General features: G+C 54.7%; 6 protein-coding genes across 6 annotated transcripts; 2 read left to right on the top strand and 4 right to left on the bottom strand.

Annotated features, from left to right (window-relative positions):
• Positions 1-171: 171 nt before the first annotated feature.
• Positions 172-2672, bottom strand: BROUX77_007243 (uncharacterized protein; the record flags this gene model as incomplete). The annotated part of the gene is made up of 3 exons (XM_073752317.1): positions 172-1492; positions 1566-1856; positions 1990-2672. 3 exons carry the CDS (start codon positions 2670-2672, stop codon positions 172-174), a joined length of 2295 nt encoding a protein of 764 aa, XP_073602654.1.
• Positions 2673-4683: 2011 nt separating this feature from the next.
• BROUX77_007242 (uncharacterized protein) lies at positions 4684-6952 on the top strand (the record flags this gene model as incomplete). The annotated part of the gene is made up of 2 exons (XM_073752316.1): positions 4684-5800; positions 5895-6952. The coding sequence occupies 2 exons, from the start codon at positions 4684-4686 to the stop codon at positions 6950-6952; spliced, it is 2175 nt and encodes a 724-aa protein (XP_073602653.1).
• An 843-nt stretch (positions 6953-7795) lies between these two features.
• BROUX77_007241 (uncharacterized protein) lies at positions 7796-8385 on the top strand (the record flags this gene model as incomplete). Its single annotated transcript, XM_073752315.1, has 2 exons — positions 7796-8171; positions 8276-8385. 2 exons carry the CDS (start codon positions 7796-7798, stop codon positions 8383-8385), a joined length of 486 nt encoding a protein of 161 aa, XP_073602652.1.
• A 2150-nt stretch (positions 8386-10535) lies between these two features.
• Positions 10536-12252, bottom strand: BROUX77_007240 (uncharacterized protein; the record flags this gene model as incomplete). The annotated part of the gene is made up of 3 exons (XM_073752314.1): positions 10536-11416; positions 11494-11624; positions 11705-12252. The coding sequence occupies 3 exons, from the start codon at positions 12250-12252 to the stop codon at positions 10536-10538; spliced, it is 1560 nt and encodes a 519-aa protein (XP_073602651.1).
• Positions 12253-16818: 4566 nt separating this feature from the next.
• Positions 16819-17482, bottom strand: BROUX77_007239 (uncharacterized protein; the record flags this gene model as incomplete). The annotated part of the gene is made up of 2 exons (XM_073752313.1): positions 16819-17052; positions 17261-17482. The coding sequence occupies 2 exons, from the start codon at positions 17480-17482 to the stop codon at positions 16819-16821; spliced, it is 456 nt and encodes a 151-aa protein (XP_073602650.1).
• Positions 17483-18013: 531 nt separating this feature from the next.
• On the bottom strand, positions 18014-19338 carry BROUX77_007238 (uncharacterized protein; the record flags this gene model as incomplete). Its single annotated transcript, XM_073752312.1, has 4 exons — positions 18014-18772; positions 18840-19114; positions 19185-19269; positions 19324-19338. The coding sequence occupies 4 exons, from the start codon at positions 19336-19338 to the stop codon at positions 18014-18016; spliced, it is 1134 nt and encodes a 377-aa protein (XP_073602649.1).
• Positions 19339-20251: the final 913 nt, after the last annotated feature.

The raw sequence follows: 20251 nt of genomic DNA, 5'->3' as shown, positions 1-20251 counted from the left end.
AATATCGAATTAATTATGTACTCACTAGGTACAGATGCAAAACACGCTGTGGGTATTCTATACTACTGCCATGCGCCGAGCCTCCATGAATCCAATGCCGGTCTACCTTTTTTTGTTTCTTCTTGTCCAACTCCTTGTACGCCCTTTTTTTTTCCCAATACCCGCGCCAGATCACGACAAGTACTGGTTCTGCCACTTGAGCAAGTCGCGCGTCAACACATCCATCATCTCGCCGCACGTCAAGTCGCCAAAGTCCTTACGGGCCGTCGACGGCTCCGGCGTCGCCTGGCGAACAGGCATGGCACGGGGCGCGCCAGCATGCGCGTCAGCCACCGCAGCCGCCAGACCATCGAGCGACGCCTCGCGGCTGGGCGCGTCGCTGCTCGTGCTGCTCGCGCTGCGGCTCGGCGTCGCTTCCGCCGCGAGCTCCAGCTGGGTCTTTTGGATAAAGTCGAGAAAGGCGGCCGACCGGCGCTTGAGGTCGGGTATGGAGAGCTTGCCGGCGGCGTGCTTGCCCTTTGCGTGGGCGGCAGACCTGGCGTCGTCGGAGCGCGAGTGGCGCGAGCTGGAACCGTTGGAGGCGTGCGTGGTGTGGCCGTTGCTGGAGCTATGGCTGTTGTCGTGGGCGGAGGCCTTGTGGCGCGATTCGCGTGTGGTTCGCACGGGCGAGTCTTCCATATCGTCGCGGTCGCGCGTGTATTGGTTGCGGCCACGGCCTTTCTTGTTGTTTTTCGTGGACTTTTTCACAGCGGCCGCGGGGGCTGGTGACGGCGCTGATATTGGGGCTGAGGCGGGGACTGAAGCTGCTGGGGCTGGTGCCGGCATAGCTATTGGAGGCGTTTCGGGGGTATTGGCTATTGAGGTATTGGAAGCTGGTGCTGAAGAGCCCCTGGTGAGATTCGAGGCGGTTTTGACTGCGGTTACGGGCGCCTTTTCTGTCTCTGGTTCTGTCTTTTCTATGCCCTTTTTTTCAATGGTCTTTTTATCTAAAGTGCCATTCGTCGAGGTCTCGACTATGTCTGTGGTAGAAATTATGGGCGTAGCTGTGGCTTTTTCGAGAGTCTCTGATGATGCGACCACAGGAGCAGGTGTCGAATCGACATCAGTCGTTGTGTTTTCAGACTTTGGAGGTACTGGTGCCACTGCCGAAGTTTCGGTGCCCGCAGGTACTTCTGGTGCCGCAGAGGCTAAAGTCTCATCGGGTTCCTTGCTATCGACAGAGGAGTCGTCCTTCTCCGAGTCCCGGCCAGCCGATCCGTCAGCGCGTCGCCGATCGGCGCGCACGCGGCGTTTGTTTGCTGCCTCTTGGCGCTGGCGCTCTTTTTCGTGGCGCTCAGAGTTTTCGCGCTGTGACCGAGACTGTCGAGATTTCTTAGCGTTTCGCGCCGACAAGCTGTCTTCGGAGTCGTCGGGCGAAGGCTCGGACTTTTCGGTGTGGGCAGAACCAGACGGCGAGCTGGTCCGGAGCCGCTTGGCAGCACTGTTATTTTTTCTGTGTGAGCAAAGGAAAGACAGAGTCAGCAAATTGGTATATAGGCTGTAAACGGCGATCGGGTGTTACGCACTCTTCGCTGTGGCTGCGGCCGCGTTTGAGCCTGCGCGAGTTTGTGTCTCCGCCTTCGGTGGGCGCATCCTCTTTGCTCGCCTCTATGGCACGGCGAAGCTCTTCTTCCTCGTCATAGGCAGCATCGCGGCTGTTCATTGTTGAGCGGCGTTTGGCGGTTTGTGAGGCGGTTGAGAGCCTTCCCGACCGAGAGGTTGATGCGCCATCCTTGTCTTTGTCTTTTGAGCTAGAGACGGCACGGGAGGCCGAGCGCGAAATAAGCGTTGCGTAGGTGTAGTGGGAGTATCGTTGGCTGCATGGAGAAACGGGCAGAGGTTAGTCACAGGCCGGGACAGTCGGGAGAAGGGAAAGGAGAAGCCAACTCAAGGCCAGGCTAGGCCAGGCTCTCGATCAGAAGGCTCAGAGGGCACTGTATTGCGACTTACCCATTGCTGGCGACGTGAATCTTGTGCAGGTCCTTGCGGCACTGTTCGCAGTAGTACTCGTCGGGAGAGCTCTCTTCAGTCATGATGCCGACACAGGCACCATGCTGCCAGACTTTGCACACATCACACTGCACATAGAAGCCAGAAACGTCTTCGTTGACTTCAATGCCATTGAGGAAGTCGCTCTCAGAGGCCGAGTCCCGGTCTCGGTCTCGAGCGCGTTTAGCAGAGGACGACGGGGTCGTGGCTGTATCGGCGGGCTGTGGCGCCAGCGGCGGCGGGCCGGGGTAGTCGTCAAAGCCGCAGACGCACCTGACGGCCTCGTCGTCTTCCTGGATGTCGTCGTTGTTGTGGCTGGCCATGGTGGCGGTTGTGGCGGCGGCGGTAGCGGCAGTGTCACGGCGAGAGAGGCGAGCCTTGGACGTCAGCATGGAAGAATCGTCGTCGGGGCCACGGCGGCGGGTGCTTCTGAGAATATGGATGTCGTCGTAATCGTCAGGGGACTCGGACGAGAGCGAAGCGCTTGGGGTGGATTTCGTCGAGGACGGGCGGTTGGAGCGGGTGGTTCTTTCGGGGCGGGACGAGGCAATGGAGGCGAGGGCAGCAGCGGACGGGGCGGAGCCTAATGTGAGGGTATTTGGTATTCGAGCTCTGGAGGACCGTCTTGGAGAAAGAGGTGCCATTGGGGGAGGAGATGCGGGAGAGAAAGAAGGCGAGCGAGGATGGGCGGCAGAGAGAAGGAGAGAAGACGGGGGACGGGGGAGTTGGACGAGATGGTGGGAGCGAGAAGAGAGGAAGAGGAAGAGGAAGAGAAGGAGAAGAAAAGAACGGAAGACAAGGGCGATGATCCTCGAAGCGGTTGCAAGGCGGGCAAATGGCGAGAAAACGAGAGCGAGAACGAGAGAGAGGCGGGTGGGCAGAAGAAGGAGACGGACGGGCAGAGGAAAACAAAAGCGGAATTGGAAGCAAAGAAAAAAGAACGAGAAAACAGGCCAGTGAAAAAGGCGTGTCGCAAAGCGTGCGGTAGTCTTTTTTTTTTTTAGCTGACGGTGTTGGGCCCAGGCGAGTTACAGTGGCTCCGAAAGCGATTACAGTGGGTGGAGGTGCTTCTTGAAATAACTACAGCGGTTGCCAGGCCGCTGTAGGGCTTCGTTTTTTCAGGACCTTCCAGCACACCACCGCCTGGCCCAGCATGTACAAGCTCAATCAAAGCTCCCTTCCAGTCAAGTCTGGAGGTACGAAGGTACATATGCCTGCATGTACATGCCTCGTACCCTCAACACAGCCCGGCGGCAAATCGAGAAGTTCCCACAAGTTCACAGGATGCGGGGTACATTGCAGGTACATAAGTGCAGACATAACATTACGTACCAGAGCTGGAGCGTCTTAGGGTCTAGGGCTAACAACAGTCGTTGTTTTTTTTCTTTCGCTCTCCGCCTCAAGCGCAGGCCAGCCAATCAGATGTGGCGCTGGTAAAAAACTGACATCATCATGGCGGCAGCTTTTTTCTCTTTCTCCCTCTCCGTGTCTCTTCCCTGGCCGCACCACCACAAGGCAATCGTGAACTCTGGCTAGTCCACGGCCGACACCCCTTTGCTCCGCGGCTCTCTTGGGTTGATCTGGGACTTTTTCTCACTGTCCGCTCCACACGCGCTGGCTGGAGACGCACCGCCAGAAACACCCCTCCGCCACGACCCACTATATTTACAGCAGCCTCGCTGCTGTAGCTCCAGCGCCACTACAGCGCCCGACCCACTGTAAGTCGCCGCCTGTGGCTGAGACTGTGTGTGACTGTGATTTGTATTCCCAGGCTCCCAGACTCCCAGGCCCCAGACCCCCAGATTCCCTGATCCCTAGTTGCCCGCCCCGTTGGCCAGCAACTCTTCCAGCCGATCTCGACCTGCCGCCCGCCTCGATTCAGTCTCATCATCACGGCATCCAGTTTCTGCCTCGCATCCATCGCTCTGTGGCTGCTGCTTGCCGCCTGCTTGCCTCAGGCTGCCGCTGTTTCAGGCCTTGCCCTGGTGCTTGGTGCTTACATCACACCCAAATGCACAAAAACACTACAACCGCCTCCTCCATCGCCGAATTGGATTTGTATGTAGGTGTGCCCATGCATGGCCAGCTGGCCCTGTCCTCGCCTGCCTCCGACACCATCGTCCTCGTCCTCGTCCTGTCTTTTTTGATTTATCACCTAGCTGCCGGCCCCGAGCTTTCATCTGTTGTGTTGTGGCTTGGTGTCCCTGCTTTGCCCGGGCTCCTTGTTTGGCCTCTTGCGTGGGTGGCGTTGTGCTGCTGCTTGTAGATTTGAATTGGTCTGGTCTACTTTGTTCTGCTGGCCTGGCCGCTTCTGCTTCTTGTGCTCTCTTGGCTCTCTCCTTGGCTCTCTGCTCTCCACGGCTTCGTGCTCACGGCTGTGCCCGTTCTCTGTTCTCTTGGCCGTATCTGCTCCAGTATCTTGTCTTGTGCTGACCCTCTTCTTGTCACCCAATTGCCAGCCTCGACGCTCCAGATCATCGTGAGATCTCTGCTGCTGCAGACTTTGCATCCACGGCCCCCCTTTCCGTCCGAGACCATCCGCCCGCCCGCCAACCCCCGCTCCGGATCCGGCTCCCCCGCCTCCAAACTCCCGACCCGCCCCTCTTCCAGTCCCAGCCCCGTCAGTGCCGTCTCAGCCTCTCCGTTCGGGCCAGCATGCAGCCCGTTCCCGACCCCGTCTCTCCACGGGCCCGTCCTATTCACCCCTTGCCAAAGCGTCGACTCCGCGAGCGGCTTTCTGCAGAAGCCGCCGGGTCTATTACGTATCCGCCGCCCAATCCTCCCGCACACACCCCCATATTCCACTATCCTACATATACGCCCGAGTCGGGCTACGGCCTCAAGCCTGAGATCTACGCTGTGGCTGCCGCCGCCGGCTCTCCCTCGGCTAATACCCCGTCCCCGGACCCACGGCTGCGCAGGCACTCAGGTCTTGTGACCAGAACCAGGGCTGCAAGCAATGTCCTGCCCAGCAACAGCAACACCACCACTGCAAACTCTGCAACTCCTACTCGTTACACGTCAACTCGACATGGGCCCATCTCCAGCTGCGCTTTTTCTCTCTCAAATCCCCCTCTGACACCAACTCACGATTTACCTGCAAATCTTGCTTCTGCCTCAGCCTCTGCCTCAGCCTCAACACCAGCGTCGGCAAAGTCCACGTCTCAGGCCCGTCGCTACTCCCACCCTCCCGAGCTTGTGTCTATAGCTGCCTTGCCAACCCCCAAGAGCCAGTCATCGAAAACAAAGCTGAATCAGTCAACCTTCAACGGAAGCCCCGAAAACGGCAAAAACAACAAGAAACGCAAAATTCCCATCATGGCTGAACCACCTGCTTTTTCGAGTCCTACTGGCCCGTCTCTGCTGCTTCATCACGCCCAGGCTGCTGCTTCTAGAACCGCAAACATCCGCTCTGGCTCCAGTACTCCCCTGGCTTCGTCACAACTCGACGTGGACACGGCTGTCCAGTCTCCATCAACACCAAGCCCGCGACGGGGGCACGGCTTCAGCCCCGCCCCAACCCCCTGTTCGACACCTACCGGCAGTGGTGGGAACGCGGCCCTGGTTTCTACCAGGGGCATTTCTGGTCCTGGCCGAGGCATGTTTGGCCGTGCCCGCAACCCTAGATCTCCCCTCCGGGCTACGGGAATCCCTGGTCCACACGCCTGGCCCGACCACCGCACGACAGGCATCGGCCCAGTTCCTGCTTCTGCTATGGGAGGAGCTGGAAGCTCGGAAAAACCGCGTGCGGCCCCGACATGGGCAGCAACAGGTAAGACCTCTTCCACATGCCTTTGTCCGCTGCAGCACCTTTTGCCTCCAGAAATACATTGCAATCTTTATACTTACATTCATGTTTGATCTAGACACCCGTCCCGGCATCATTTCGAATGCAATTGCCATGGCCGGAAAGCTCCCCGTTGCTACTGGCCACGAAAACATAAGCCTTCTTGCTCAGCACAACTCTAAGTACAAGTCGAATCCCACTGAGACTCAGTTTACCTTTACTTGTGACTCCCCCGATGCTAAGGCCGTCAAGTGGCCCGGCCCAGGCATGCATGAAGCCACTGCTTACGACCCCCATTACCTGCCTTCGCCTACTGAGCAGTATCCTCCTACAATGGAAGGCCGGAGACCGAGCACAAAACCTGCCCCTCAACCTGCCGAGGAAAATAAAGAGCCTGCACCAATGACTTTGGAGCAGCAGCGTCAGGAGAGACGCAAGAACCGCCGCGCTCTCGAAAAGGAGCTCGCCGATCAAGCTCGTGAGCGCCGCTTCCAGGCTCGGCGCCGCATGTCCAAGAACCCCCCCTCACCGCTACTTGACGATGAGGACTACATCTGCCTTTTCTGCGACTACGAAGCTATTTTCGGCGAACCGCCACGTTATCTGATTCGATCGTTTGAGATGCGTGCCCGCAACGAACGTATTGAAGAAGAGAAGAAGCGCCGCCGTCTCGAGCAAGTCAAGGCTCGCAATCGCAAGGGCAAGAAAGCTGCCGCTGGCAAGGCTGCTGCGCCCAAGGGCACGGCCGCTACGCCCTCCAAGGCCAACGGGCTGTCGCACGATGAAGATGATGAAGATGACGCTGAAGATGCACGCACGCATGACGACTTCCATCCAGACGACGATGCTAGCTATACCTATGACGACGGGTGCGAGACACGACCCAATGACCACGACGACGATGGAGAATCGACAGATGGGAGCTATAGGATAGACTCGAGTGAAAATGGAGATCTAGACGCGGACGCAGATGCAGAAGTGGAAGATGCACAACTCGAAGACGAGTTTGGCGGAACGATCCATGCTAAGATCCGGGACTTGACGGTCCGCGTGCGAGAGTCAGTCGCGAGCATCCGCATGCAGCGTGAGCAGCGTGAACAGCGGCGGCAGAGGCGAAGGCAGGGAAGTCTTGCGTAGCAACGGAGATGATGAAGAGGAGCGATAGTTTTTAGTAGTCATTACATATATTACTACCGCATGCTTGTGAGAAGGCCTATTGAGGAGAGAGAAGCATAATTTGAAGCGTGTACTGGCCAGTAGCAGCGGAACCAGCAAATTAGTACCGGCATTCATTGAATTGAATTGAATTGAAAGTCTTTATTTAACCTGTCTACTCGCGAGGGATTCTCGGCATACGACAGGGGACCATTGCTGGTACCAGAAATACATACAGCTGTTTAAAAACCAGCACCCGAATCCGCCTATAGATAGTTGCACTGGCAAACCGGCATTCATAATTAGACACCAGCACATTCTCTTCCGTAAAAACACCAAAAAAAAACCTTCATTCATTCTCCAACCATCACGATCTTTCTAATGGCCCTCACTGCCCCCCAAAAAGTACACAAGCGACAACAGCAGGATTCGAACCTGCGCGACCGAAGTCATATGATAGCTGAGATGAACCATAGAGCCCATTCGAGTCATACCCTTTAACCACTCAGGCATGTTGCCTTGGAAGCTTGTTGATATTAGGGTTAGTATCACGGGCTATCAAGGAGACTCGCTCGGCGGACGGATGCGGCTGCTGTGGCTGGGTTTTGTGGCGACGGGTGAGAGCATGGGATTTGAAGGCGTCGCTGAGGGCGGAGCATCTCGAGGGCCGACCAGCGATGAGACGACAGATGCGCTGTATGGCATGTCACCAACCACAACGAATCTGGTAACAAAGTACACCGGCCCCGCTCTTTTCTCATCTTCGACACAGCCGACCTGTCCCCAGGACCACAGATATCCACACGCTTCAAGATCCCGCGCCCCATGCCCCGCGCCAGCATCTCTCGGATGGGCCTCGCTCTCGGGCCGCTCGTCGCGCGCCGGAGCACACACTCTGCTGCCGGCGGCGGAGGGAAACCAGGCGCCAAGGCCAGCGTGGTGCTGGAGTACAAGCCGCGCAGCCAGGCGGGGGCCGCGGCAGCGCCTGCGGCTCAGACGGCCCAGACGGAGGCGGGGGCTGGAAGCGCAGGCACAAAGGCGTATGCCACAGCTGTCGCTGTGGTTGATGGGGAAATCCCGTATTCGCAGCAGCCGCCGGAAGTGCAGAAGCGCATGTACAAGAAGGCGGCGGGAAAGTGGACGCGGGGGATGATTTCGCTGCCCATCTTGATCATGTCGTCGTATTGGCTGTTTGACCGCTGTAGGTGCTCTGTCCCTCCCCTCTCTCGCCTCCCTGGCGTGGGTCATGTGAAAAAATGCTGTGGTGCTGTGGTAGAGGTCGGCGCTAACGGGGCTGTGCGATAGTGGTGCTTGGGAACGAGAAAAAGGAGTTCCCGGAGAGCTGGAGGAACCCCCCTGCTGCTCCTGGTGTTGAGGCGACGGCGGACCCGGAGAGTTGTGACGCGGTGAAATAGAGAGGCCAAGACAGTCAGAGGTAATCTCCAAATTGGTTATCTCAGAGGCGGAAGCTCCGGTCGGTTGCCTTGGTTCAACTCTGCCAATTCATGTCGACACACTTACACTCTGCGTTCTTTTCAGCATACAAGAGAACTCTGTTCACGCGTGTAATGATGTTAGCCACCACGGCGAAGCCAAATGACTGAACGGGCAGTTTGATTCTGCGGTCGGGTTGGCTGTGGTGGTGGTGTTCAATATCACGTCCAGTACGAACTTATGCGTAGAGGACTCGGGCCTTGGGAGGGCCGGGCGGCCGTGGGACAAGTGAATTCTCAATATCACATTTCTTTTTGACGAGGGGGCGTGAAATATCAGTGTTCGAAGACAAGAAGCATAAATCTTGCTGCGCCAACTATAAGTGTAGTCTTGACGTCATCTGGGAAAAATAGCTTTGAAGGTATCCGGGGCTGGGGCGCCTTTCTTTAAATAGCAGGTGATTATGTTATTGAAAGAACTTTTGCTGTAGACTGAGAGATGATAGTCCGGGATGAGCAGGTTCATGGGATCACGATACAGAAACACACAGGCTTTATGGGTATTCAAGAGACTACACTATAAGCCCCAAAAAGCCGTATAGCCAAAGACTTCCGCGATGCTCTTCACCGCGATATCACACAGTATCAACCTGCAAGAGAGCTCCAGTGCGAGGCAGGTCCCAGGGAAACGGCTTTGCAAAATGTAGAGGTTCTGCTATCACCATTTTTGAAAAGACAGACGAGAATCTCAGAGCCACGTCAACTGTGATCTTGGGGCCGGATAGAAAACAGAGTAGCCTCTTTTAGTTTGACGCCTGTATGACGTGGTAACCAAGGCATCTGGGGGGATATTTTTTTCAGCTTTGAGGTTACTCGCTTGTCTCGCTAAGCCGGGTCTTCCGTACTCTCTCTGTCTCTTCTTGTTCCCAGAAACAAGAAACAAAGTTCAGTGGTTTCTTGACTGTGTGGGTATTTTTGTGTAACTCTTTGTCTCTCTTTGTCGGTTCTAGGGCAGGGCTGGTAGACTCAGAAGTCGTGGACGCGGTGATGGTAGATAAGCGGAACTATCAAGATTGGCTGTATTAATGAGGACGAAAAGTAGCGATACGAAGCGCTAGAGATGAAACTCTTTTGAATGAAAAACAACCCATAGATGAAATGACCAAAGAAAGGACCGCCTGTCTAGATATCATCCGTAGAGTCATCCATCACATTTCCGGGCAAACAACCTGTAAGAGACAGCGCCCATTTCTATAAAAGAGGCTCTCCCGGCCTGAACACCAATGTTTCAACCATTTCTCACACATCCTCTCATTGTTCTTTCTTCTCACTCTCTTGATCTCTCACAAAATGTCCCATTGACAACAACCCGCCCACGGCGCTCCACCCACGACTCTCTCTTTTCTTCCTAGCCTATCACCAGTCCAACAACTGGCGACAGACCCTTCGTCCTCTTCAGCCCATCGCCTACATCGACAACAGATGCAATGAAGTCTACCAAGGTCTTTTTGTGGTGGAGTACAAACCTCCACAAAAGATGTGTCTGCCTCCTCCTGCGTCTTCCAGCCCAGTCTCCAAAGAATATCAGGCTGCGGTAGAGCTTAGAGTGGTTGGCAAAAGAACACCCCTTGGGCAGCTCAAAGATTATCGCGTTTTGTGGCCTTGGTCCAAACTTTTGAGCGAGTCCTTGGGCTTCATGGGCGCTTTTCATCTGAATATACCTCGGATGAAAGCATACGCCTGTGGTGTGACAATTGTGCCAGTATCCGTCGCCATTCCAAGAGATGGAATACAACTCTATATCTCCAAGTAAACCCACACCGACCTTAACTCACAATGTGCTAGCTTCTGTCTCTCTCTTTGTCGGGTCATCTCCAAGTTCCTGTGCTTCCAGATCAAATTTCCTTCACATGTGTTAATGCCAAGTCCATCCTGCAGGAGTTGCTTAGCCGGCTGTACCCGGCCCTTTCTCTCTTTGACAAACATCAACAGGGATTTGAATTTCCTTCAAACACGCAACGAACGTCTTTTAGTGCAAGTATAAATTAATTAATACAAAAAAATGCGTATCAGCCACATGATACTCCCAACTATTCACACCGTCTCCTATGCCTTTTGCTTGCATGACCGCTCTAGACTCTTGTGCTGGTAGGCTGGGTCTCGGTGTGCGTACTGACCTTTTCGGTCTGTGTGCCAATCGCCTTCTCCTCGTCAGAGAACTGCAGGTCCTTCTCCTTCATCTCGCTCTTCTCGTCAGTCGCACCCGCAACAGCGTGCTCGAAAGAGCGGCCCTTCTTCTCCGGCCCAAACATGGTGGTGATGGCCAGGCCGATGGCGATGATGGCCGTAGCAATGCCCATAGTGGGGCCGTAAGCTTCGACGCGGTCGCCGCTGGGCGCGCGGACAAAGTTGCGCTCGGCAATGGCGTTGATAATCTGAGACGACGGCGAGGAAATCATGTTGCCGAGCTGGTATGTCATGCCCGAGAAACTGGAGCGGAAGGCCGGGGGCGACAGCTCGCTCAGGTGGATGGGCACAACACCCCAGGCACCCTGGACAAAGAACTGCAGGAAGAAACCACCAACAGACAGGCCGCGTTCGTTGGTGGGCAGAATCCAGGCGGGGATGAGAGCACCAGCAGCCAGGGCCGAGCAAACAATGGCACGGCGACGACCAACAAACTGAGAAAAGTAACCAATAATTGTACCGCCGACGCAGGCACCAGTCTTCATCAGAATGGAAGCACGAGAAGCGCCCTTGTTGCTAAGCTCCTTCTGTGTCAGCATGAAAGTGGTGTATGAATCCTGGGTAGTGTGCGAGAAGTAGTTGAACCAGGTCATGAGGATCACACAGTAGACACACATGCGCCATTCCTCGCGAAGCATCTTCTTGGTGTCTCTCCAGAAAGCACCAGGGTCGCTGGCCTTGACAGTGCGGTTCTTCTTGGCTTCAATGAACTGTTGGGATTCGGGAAAGAACATGCGGAGAATGCCAACACCGATAGAAAGACCAGCTAAATGAGCAAATCGTTAGTCATGTTTGCTATACAGGAAGAGTCTATGAGGCGCAATGGGGTTTGCAGGTACGTACATCCAGCCCAGAAGATGGTCTTCCAAGTGTTGGTTCCAGCACCAACAGAGAGATTGGCAATAGCAGCAAGAACATAGCCAAAAGAGTAACCTTGTTGCAAGATTCCAGACATGAGGCCGCGAGCAGGAGCACTAGGAAAATTCAATGTTAGCTAGGAGTGTCATCCACAGTGTAGCCTGTTCAGACCAATTGCTTGTGGGGGGTTACTTACGGGCAGTGCTCCAACGACATGGACACAGCGTTACCATACACACCACCCATGAAAAGACCAAACAGACTGCGCACAGCCAGGAACTGGCCAAAATTCTTGCAGTAGATTGTAGCAATCTGGAGCAGACCAAGGATAATCATGTTGCATACCAGAGGCCACTTGCGCCCCCACTTGTCACCAGGAAGACCAAACATGGCAGCACCAACACTGCGCAGCAATAGCGTCAGGGTGATGGCAGTGGTGATGTCTGTCTTACTCCGCCCGTAGTAATGGGCTAGCTTGACGGTCTGAATACTAAGGGCATGGAAGTCGAATGCATCGGCCGTCCAGGCGGCAAAACCAACAAAGAAGTTGGTCCAGGCACGCAAGTCTAGCGAGGCAAAGAGTGTGAAGGGGTTGGCAATGGGTTCGGGATCGTGCCATTCACAGTGAGTCTCTCCAGACTCGCTAGTGACCACAACACGCTGTTTCCAGATGAAGAGGTCTCTGAAAGCCTGCTTGGCCGTGGCCAAGGTGCCTTTGGCAAGGGGATCAGCCGGCTCGATCATTGTGTATTAAGGGAACTCAAAAAGAAGGGGAAATGGAGAAATTAGCGAGGAAGAAAGAGAGAAGTGAAGGGGGGTTTTGGAGACGTATGTAGCGTAGCACAAGACGACTCGCACTCAGTCAAGTCCAATGTTGTGGAGGTCTTGGAAGAGCGAGCAAACAACACTGCCGAAGATGGAAATTGGAGATGGTGTGTTGTTTTCCTGATATAGAAGGTGTGGAATGCTGTGATCAACAGAAAATCCAGAAACCTAAAAGGGGATCGTCGTCCTTGTTTATATAATTTCTGGATTCCATTGCACAAACAGAGACGATCGACAGAAGTGTACGTTCATATCCGGACAAGGGCGCAGGATGCTTGCTAGACACGGCGGTGATAGGCAGAGATTGGACACTTAGTCACAGGTGGTCCGCCACTACACTATAGCACGGGCTGGTTAACGGGCTCGAGACACAGGCACAGTCAATGACGCGAAATGAGCGGTTTTGGGCCGGGCCGCTGTGCTCTTGTCGGTGGCCTGCGAACGATTTGGAGGTTGTTGGTGTGGGTGAGGTGCTGGTCTGTGTAGCGTGAGACTAGCTGGAAAGGGGGCGTCGACTGATAAAGGCCGGCAAATATGAGCGCCAACGAGAAAAGTCGAGACAAGAGGCGGAGAGAAAAAGCTTGAATCCGTGCGCCATCGGTGCTGGGGCAAAAATGCGGGGTATGGTACAGGGAGGGAGGGCAGAGCTAGAAGAGCCAGAGACAGAGACAGACCCCCCCAAACCCCCAAAGGACAAGGGGAGACGTCCAGCTGCAATAAAGAGATCTTTTATAGTTGGTTATGTAACTAGTTGACTATAGTTGGCTAGTTTGTCGTAAAGCGAGTTGGAGCAGGCACGCAGAGGTGCCGGTCGGTAATCAAAGACACGGCAAGCAGCCAAGCAGCCAAGCAAAGCCAAGTCTGTTCAAGCCTCCAGTCAGCAGCCAGCCGATGCAAAGCAGATGGCAGCATTGTGTTGTGCAGACGCGAGCTACTGCCACGGCACGCCTCCACGCGTCGCGACCACTTTGGTGGGATGCTTGTAAATAGCGTGCAACTTCACGATGGCAGGCTTTTTTTTTTCCCCTACTCGACGCAACTTTAGGCTGTTCTGGGCAATACGCGGCCAACAGTGTAGCAATGCAGATAAAGACAAGGCCGTTGAGTTTGTTCGTCGCTCGTCCGGATAGTCACTCCCAAGACGGTGGGGGGGGAGTAGGCTTTATGGCTCTCTGCAGCCGCTAGCTCGAGGCTCTTTTCGCTATTAATCTAGCGGCCCCCCTTCTAAACTCCGGGTCTAGCCAGGCAACGCAGCATGTAACGGTGTTCCATAGTTGTTGAGTCTTGTCTATTTTGATCGCAATCGTCTCCCTGGACGTGTACTCGTAGGTCAGCGGGAGGGCGTTCGCCAATACAAGCCGGCGTGCAGCCATATCACGTTGGGCGGATTCGACATGTTGCATGCCAAGAGAGGCTGTCTGGCTGTGTGTGTGGGTAATGTTGGTGAGTTGGTGAGAGGACGAGAGGAAGTGGAAGTGCTTGTGCGTGAATCGACGATTGTGACCATGTTCTGCGAATAAACTCGGCAATTAATCACCAGGTTTTCTCTGTTTTTTTTTTTCTTTTTTCTCTTTTTTTTCTGCATGCACAAATCCGAATATCGGACTACGTTCATGTGTCCCACACAAAATGAATGGCTCCGCTCCCTGAAAAGTGGGGCCCGTAACCCTTGCCCTGCCCGGCCAGCAGCCGCAAACAAAACAGCCAACGAACCCTCCAATCACGGCGTCCCTATCTCGTCAAGGGTTTATCTAGTGTGTGCGCGCGTCTGCAGACTATTGGCCCCGTCAGACTTGTTATCCTGTGTGCACAAGCTCCTCCGGCCTCACACAGTATCAGTATTATCGCGGGGTATCTCTCTATCAGCGTGTGGTCGTTCTTATTTAGCCTCTTGTTCGACTGTTCTGGCGTGAGGGTGGCCGCGCCCGCTTACAGAGGTAACGTTTTGATGCATGAAGAACATGATTTTGCCGCCCGTTTTGGGACAACAAGACACACTCACGCTCGCCGAGACATGAAGCAAGCAAATAACCAACTATAGCTCATAATAGGACTTCCATTGCCAAGAACCCTCGCGTGCACACACATGTCAGGTCGTGCCCCAGTCTGCTTGGCGTTTTCCCTGGCCGCTGTTTATTTCCACGATTTGTTTCTCCAACTGCAGAACCCCAGGGCGTCGTCGTCAATCTGCTTCTGCTTCTCCAGCTTGGCCCCCCCCCCGCCTTCGTCTTCAACTGGCTTGGCACCGGTTCGTCTTCCTACGTGTCCTCCACCATAATAGACATGGACATGGACATGGCCAAGACCCGCTTAAGTGCGTCACAAGATACACAAGCAATCTGTCTGACTTAAGCGCGAGCCATATCAAGGGACCTTTTGCTTCTTCTTACTGACACAGTCGTGGGGAAAGGAAGCAGGGAAGAAGACTAGAGAAAAAGCTTGCTTGCCTTGCTGACTGGGGACTGGCTAGGTACACCCATCACCGCTATTTTCGGCCCTGCCCTGCCTCTCCCTCTGCGAGTCTTCTGCGTTTCTTCTCCCTGCCTCCTTGTCGGACACTCTTCGGCCCGTTGTAAAGAAAGCTTGGTTTGATGTCATCCACGAGAAGTGGGACACTGCCGCACAAAAGAGCCTCTTTATCGCCGATAAGTGAAGTTGCATACATACGGATTGTCTGTATAGTCAGCCTGTATCGTATCTTCGACCCGCTGTGTGCTGTGTTGTCCTTGGGTACAGCCCCTTGATCGCCGGCTACGATGCGCATGGTACAGCCTCTCTGTTGAGGCGTGCTTTGTTTTTTTTTCTTCTTTCTTAGAACTTTCTTTTGGAGATATAGCCTCTGGCTCGAGCCAGCTCCAGGCCCCATCTCAAGCCCTCACTCACCTCAGGCCCATGGAAGGCTCTACCTCTTCATCTGGTGGCAACAGTCCCAACCAATCCCTGTCTATATTGTTTCCCTCCTGGGGCAACCCACCCACCCCATCCTTCACAGTCCTTTTCTCCCCCGCAAATACGCCAAAATAGACGCCTGGGCGCTTTTCTTTTTTCCGGGGAAGTCTCCCTTGTCTCTTGGTTACTCTGGCCTGCTTTTTATTACTCTTGTTCTTCCCAACCTGCCAAGCAACTCGCGTGGTCCCGGCTTTGGCTTACTTTCTGGAATTCTTATTCGTTTACGGCCTGCTGCGACTTCAATTGCCAGGGCGCTACAGACAGCATGGGCATACTTGGATTGCCCTAACGGTCGGCACTCATTTCCGGAGTCCCAAGTTTGTTTAGCCTGTTTCCCTGCGCTGGCTCCATCGACCATCAACCACGGGCCATGCTTTTATGCTCTGTTGTCACGTTCTCACTTGCTTCTCTGAGCAGTCTCTTTTCCTCATTTCCTCGGATATCGTGGCCTATGCCTATGCCATCCTCGACACGTGACTCTTTGCTCTTTGATTGACCTGTTCTCCTTCCCCACAGTCTCTCGCATATACTAAAGCTGCTCGTTTAACTTCTTAACATTAGTTACTAGTTATATGCTCCTCCTTCGTCCTTGTTCGCGATCGATCCCCCCTACTTTGGACTCGCTAGTTCGCACCTCTTCTAGACTGTCTCGACTAGTCTAGGCCAAGAAAGAACCCGCCCGGGCCAAGCCAAGTCGGTCCCTGCCACGTCCTGTCAATGTCCTGCCACTGCCGCATCACATCTTGGCTCTCTCTCTTTTAGTCAACTAACTACATAACTTATCTTTCTCCAAACTTGAATGTCGTTGGAGGATGGCAAGCGTGGTAACCCCTTTCTTATCCCAAAGTGGAAACTCCGAGCCAACTGAAACCCTACCATGATGTCAAAGGCTATCGACATGTAAAAACACACGTTGTTGGATCACACCGTAGCCTTGAGAGTTGTACACACACCTACCTACATACAGAACCATTAAGCCAAAAAAAAAATCAAAGACCCCTTGTACTTCGGACAGAACCGGGTGCAGAGTCTATCTAGAAGTAGAACTCTAGCCGCGTCTGACACCGTTGCCTCGTGTTGATCCCCCATAACGTTAGTCTTCTCTTTCCATCATACGTGCCTTGGACTGTGTACTCCATCTTCCATACCTTTGATCATCACGTCACCTACCCGGCTCTATTGTCATACCCCAACCTCTATCTCCGTAGACGAATGTACCCCAACTTTGGCCATGATGACCCTCGTTTTATCAGATGGACAGACAGCGACGCGCGTGTGCATGTATATCTATATGCTTGTGCATGCTGGTAGTAGGAGTCTGACCGGCTAAAACAACCGCTGTCTGTGGTATCATTGCGCTCGTCTATCAAGTATCAGACTCCGAATCTTTCTCGTCCCGATCTCAGTCCTGGCACATCCACCGCATGCCACCCATCCCCTAGCGCCTCAATGCCATCGCACTATCCCCTCCCCTTCAATCTGTACTCTTCGACTTCACTTTCGCCTTGACTCCCCCTCGTTCCTGCCTCCCACCCTCTACCGGTCCTTCATTATCGGGCTCCGGCTCCGGCTCCGCTCACGCCCGCGATTCGGGCCTCCGCGCGCGCCACCGCGCCCCGCCGCCGCGGTGCCGGCAATCTTGGTGCCGACCGGCGGCCGGACAAAGGCAAAGTCGACGTTGATTGTCTGGTCGAGCATTTTCTCCTTGTGCATGCCAGCAATGGCCTGGCGGGCCTCGTCGAGCGTGGCATATTCTATGAGTGCGTAGCCCTATCGATGCGGCACGGTGTGTTAGTTGATCTGCAATCCGTGTAGGCGCCTGCGCGCCCGAGGTAGGCTGGCCCCGGAGCGAACGGGCGTCGCCAAGGCGGCGGACAGGTGTGATGCTCCTGTCCTCACGCGCCTCTGGCCGTCTTTTTTGTTTGTCTCCCGGAGGCTCTATTGCCCCCCCCGCGCCCGCCTTCCACGCGAAACTCACCTTGGCGTACCCGCTCCGCCGGTCCAGATTCATGTGCATGCTCTTGATCTCGCCAAACTCGCGGAACTGGTCCAGCATGCTCTCCTCGTCCATCTCCTCGTGCAGGTTCGACACCGCAATGATCCACCCCTCGACCGACCGCACGGCTGTCGCGCCCTCGTGCGTCTTCATTTCCGCGCCGCTGGCAGCAGGCGCCGTGTCAAGGTCCATTGAGTCGGCCATTCTGTCGGTGTGTCCGTGTCTCGCTGGTCGTGTCTGGCAGTGTGGTCACTAGTTCTCGTTGTGTCGAGAGTGGGTTCACCTTGTCCCTGTCGTGTATGATGATGTCGTGTTGTTCTGCTTCGTTTCGTCGTTTGTTGTTTTTCGGGGTCGGCAGGAACAGGCTACTAATCGAGCTCAAAAATCTCCAAAGAATATAAAAAATCAAGACGTGGACGAGACTTTGCCACTTCAACAAGGCTACGTACCATTCTTCTAGAAAGCATACTTTACAGCTTCTCCCGCGTGGCTGAAGAGCGCAAGCCAAGGATCGGGAAGGGCCCCACCACGATGACTAAAACATCACAGGAAGACCCTAATGATTAACCCTACTATGCATAATCGACGACACCTCGCTCACACTCATGGACCTCAGGATCTACCTGGCGAATCAATATTGGCTGTCATTTAATACACATACTATACAGATAGCTTCCCCCATGTTCAAATCCCATCTGTCAATCTATTCAAAAAAAAAGAAAAGGCCACACGCACTTAATCTCTCCACTCGTCATTCCTGACGCCAGTGCCGCCCGTCAAGGGCTTCTTGGCCGCATCAGGAGACACATCGTCGTCGCTCTCCTCGTCAGACGAAGCATCACGACCCAAACCGTTGCTTGTGCCCTCGTTGTCGCTATCGTTGTCGTCGTCGTCAAGGGCCAGCGCCAGCTCATCTGGGTCCTTCATCTTGGCATCCGGGTCCACAACGCGGTTCAGCGGGTCGTGGCTGCTGCCGGCGGCCTGGGTCAGGGTGTCGTCGTCGGCGCTGATGGAGATGCCTCTAGCGCCCCACTTTGCGCGAGAGGCCGGGGCGGACTGGGCGTTGCCGGCGGCACCGCCAACAGTTAGGCCGCCGTTGCGGCGCAGAGAGCGGGGGTTTTCCTCGTCGTTGTGGGCAAGCGGCTCAATGTTACTGCCAAACAGGCGGTTGATGATCCAGCCGCGGTCCATGTCGTCAGAGTCGATGATGGAGCCGTTGCGAAGCTTGACGCGCTGGCGGCTGTAGTAGACGTAGAAGAAGTCGGCGTACAGAATGGTCTGCACAATGCCAAAGAAGACAGACACATGGTTGAGCGGGTAGTCGTTCTTGTCCAGGCTGCGGACGCACCAGTTGAGCACGTACAGAGCGCGGTATGCGCCTAGAGCAAGCAGGTAGAATGAGTTGATGACAGTCGGAATGCTAGTTTGGCGCAGCAGAAGCAGTTGCGGGAGAATGCAGACGGACTCGAGAATCAGCGAAAAGTCGTAGAGAGACTGTGCGCGGAGGTGATGTTAGCTGGGGTTCGAGAGGAAGCACTGGGACAAACAGAGCTCGACTCACGGTGGAAAAGAAGTGGCCGCTTGTGTGGTTGCTGAACCAGTACACAAACGGAGTCATGCCGACGGACCCAGCAAAGATGATACCACCCAGCTTCCATGAAAGCTCAAGCTCCCGCGTGCGCGGGAAGTGGAACTGCATGATGGCAACAATATACAGGGACGAGAAAATGTAGAAGATTTTGAAGATGGTGTTCCACAGGTACGTTTCTTGGAACAGGTCGGTGTATCGTGTGATGAAGACGAGGGCATAGAAGATCTGGCTGATGAGCGAAACGCCTACAGATACGGCCAAGGTTAGCAGATGCCGGCATGATGCCATGGTCGAATCCGGGACAAAGAAACTCACCCTCGGCGCTGCTATTGCGGTGAATAGCAGTGATCAGAATGCATTTTGACGAGGCGTGTGATAGATCGCCGAGTATTCGGAAGAGCTGACGGGCGGGTTAGCAGCGAGCAAAGCAAGATAACGGAGTGAAAGGACATACGTTAAAGACCGCCATGGTGTCGAACTGGCGGGTGAATTATTGGGCTGCAGGCCGCGGCAAACTCTGCTTGGGTGGTATTTCCGGAGCGCTTTTTGCTGGGGGCGGAAAATGGACGAGTATCAAAGCAGACCCGGCAGAGGCAACAGTTGTTGGGGATGTGTGCGATATTTTGCAGATAGGAATGTAGGAGTACAAGTATGTGTGCGATGTCGTAACACGTAGAAGAAAAGAAGACAAAGAACAGGCCGGCAGACAGGGCGTGAAATACGTGCGCACAGACACGGCGGCTGGACTAGGCTGGGTGGGATATATTTGTGCACAGAAGGCGAGAACTGGTGATGCTGGGAGACTCTGTTTGCGTGGTGTGGCAGAGAATGGCTGCCTTGGGGCGGTGATGTCGGTTTCCAAATATATAACTGCCGGGTTGGCGAGCGGAAGACCAGGCAGCTCAGCTGGTCTGGAAGCTTGTCTGCTGCGACGAGTCGGGCTAGTTTTAGTATGGAAGAGTTGTTAGCATGTCTATGGAGGAGCTCTCCGGATCCTGGCACATAAGCGAAGTGGAGGTCGCAGTGGCGATGCCGACTCCAGCTGGTGCCAAGTGGTGGCAGGTGCGCGGAACGGTCCCACTGTGGCAACGCTGTGGCTGCAGTGTGGCTGGCAGGGATTGCAGCCGATCATTGACGCAGGTGGGTTTTGGATCTCAAACATTTGCTAGACAGCCTTTGGGAGCAGGACCCTTCCCCCCAGCATCCTGGCCAGTCGTCGTTTCTAAGTGTTCTTTTCCCGCGTGGACTGCTCCTGGTGCGCTGCTAGCAGCGATGACGCGGCCCTCTCTCCACGCTGGCCCCCCTGGCCGCCAATCCGCCCACATTGGCACGCATATCACCAAGTTCCTGAGCTCAGCAGCCGTCCACTGACTGATACCAAG

The sequence above is a fragment of the Berkeleyomyces rouxiae genome (assembly GCF_048999995.1).
Source record: "Berkeleyomyces rouxiae strain 22BRR77 chromosome Unknown BrBRR77_ptg000011l, whole genome shotgun sequence".
Lineage (NCBI taxonomy): Eukaryota > Fungi > Ascomycota > Sordariomycetes > Microascales > Ceratocystidaceae > Berkeleyomyces > Berkeleyomyces rouxiae.
Note: the sequence above shows the minus strand (reverse complement) of the source record. Positions and strands in the feature narration are given on the sequence as shown.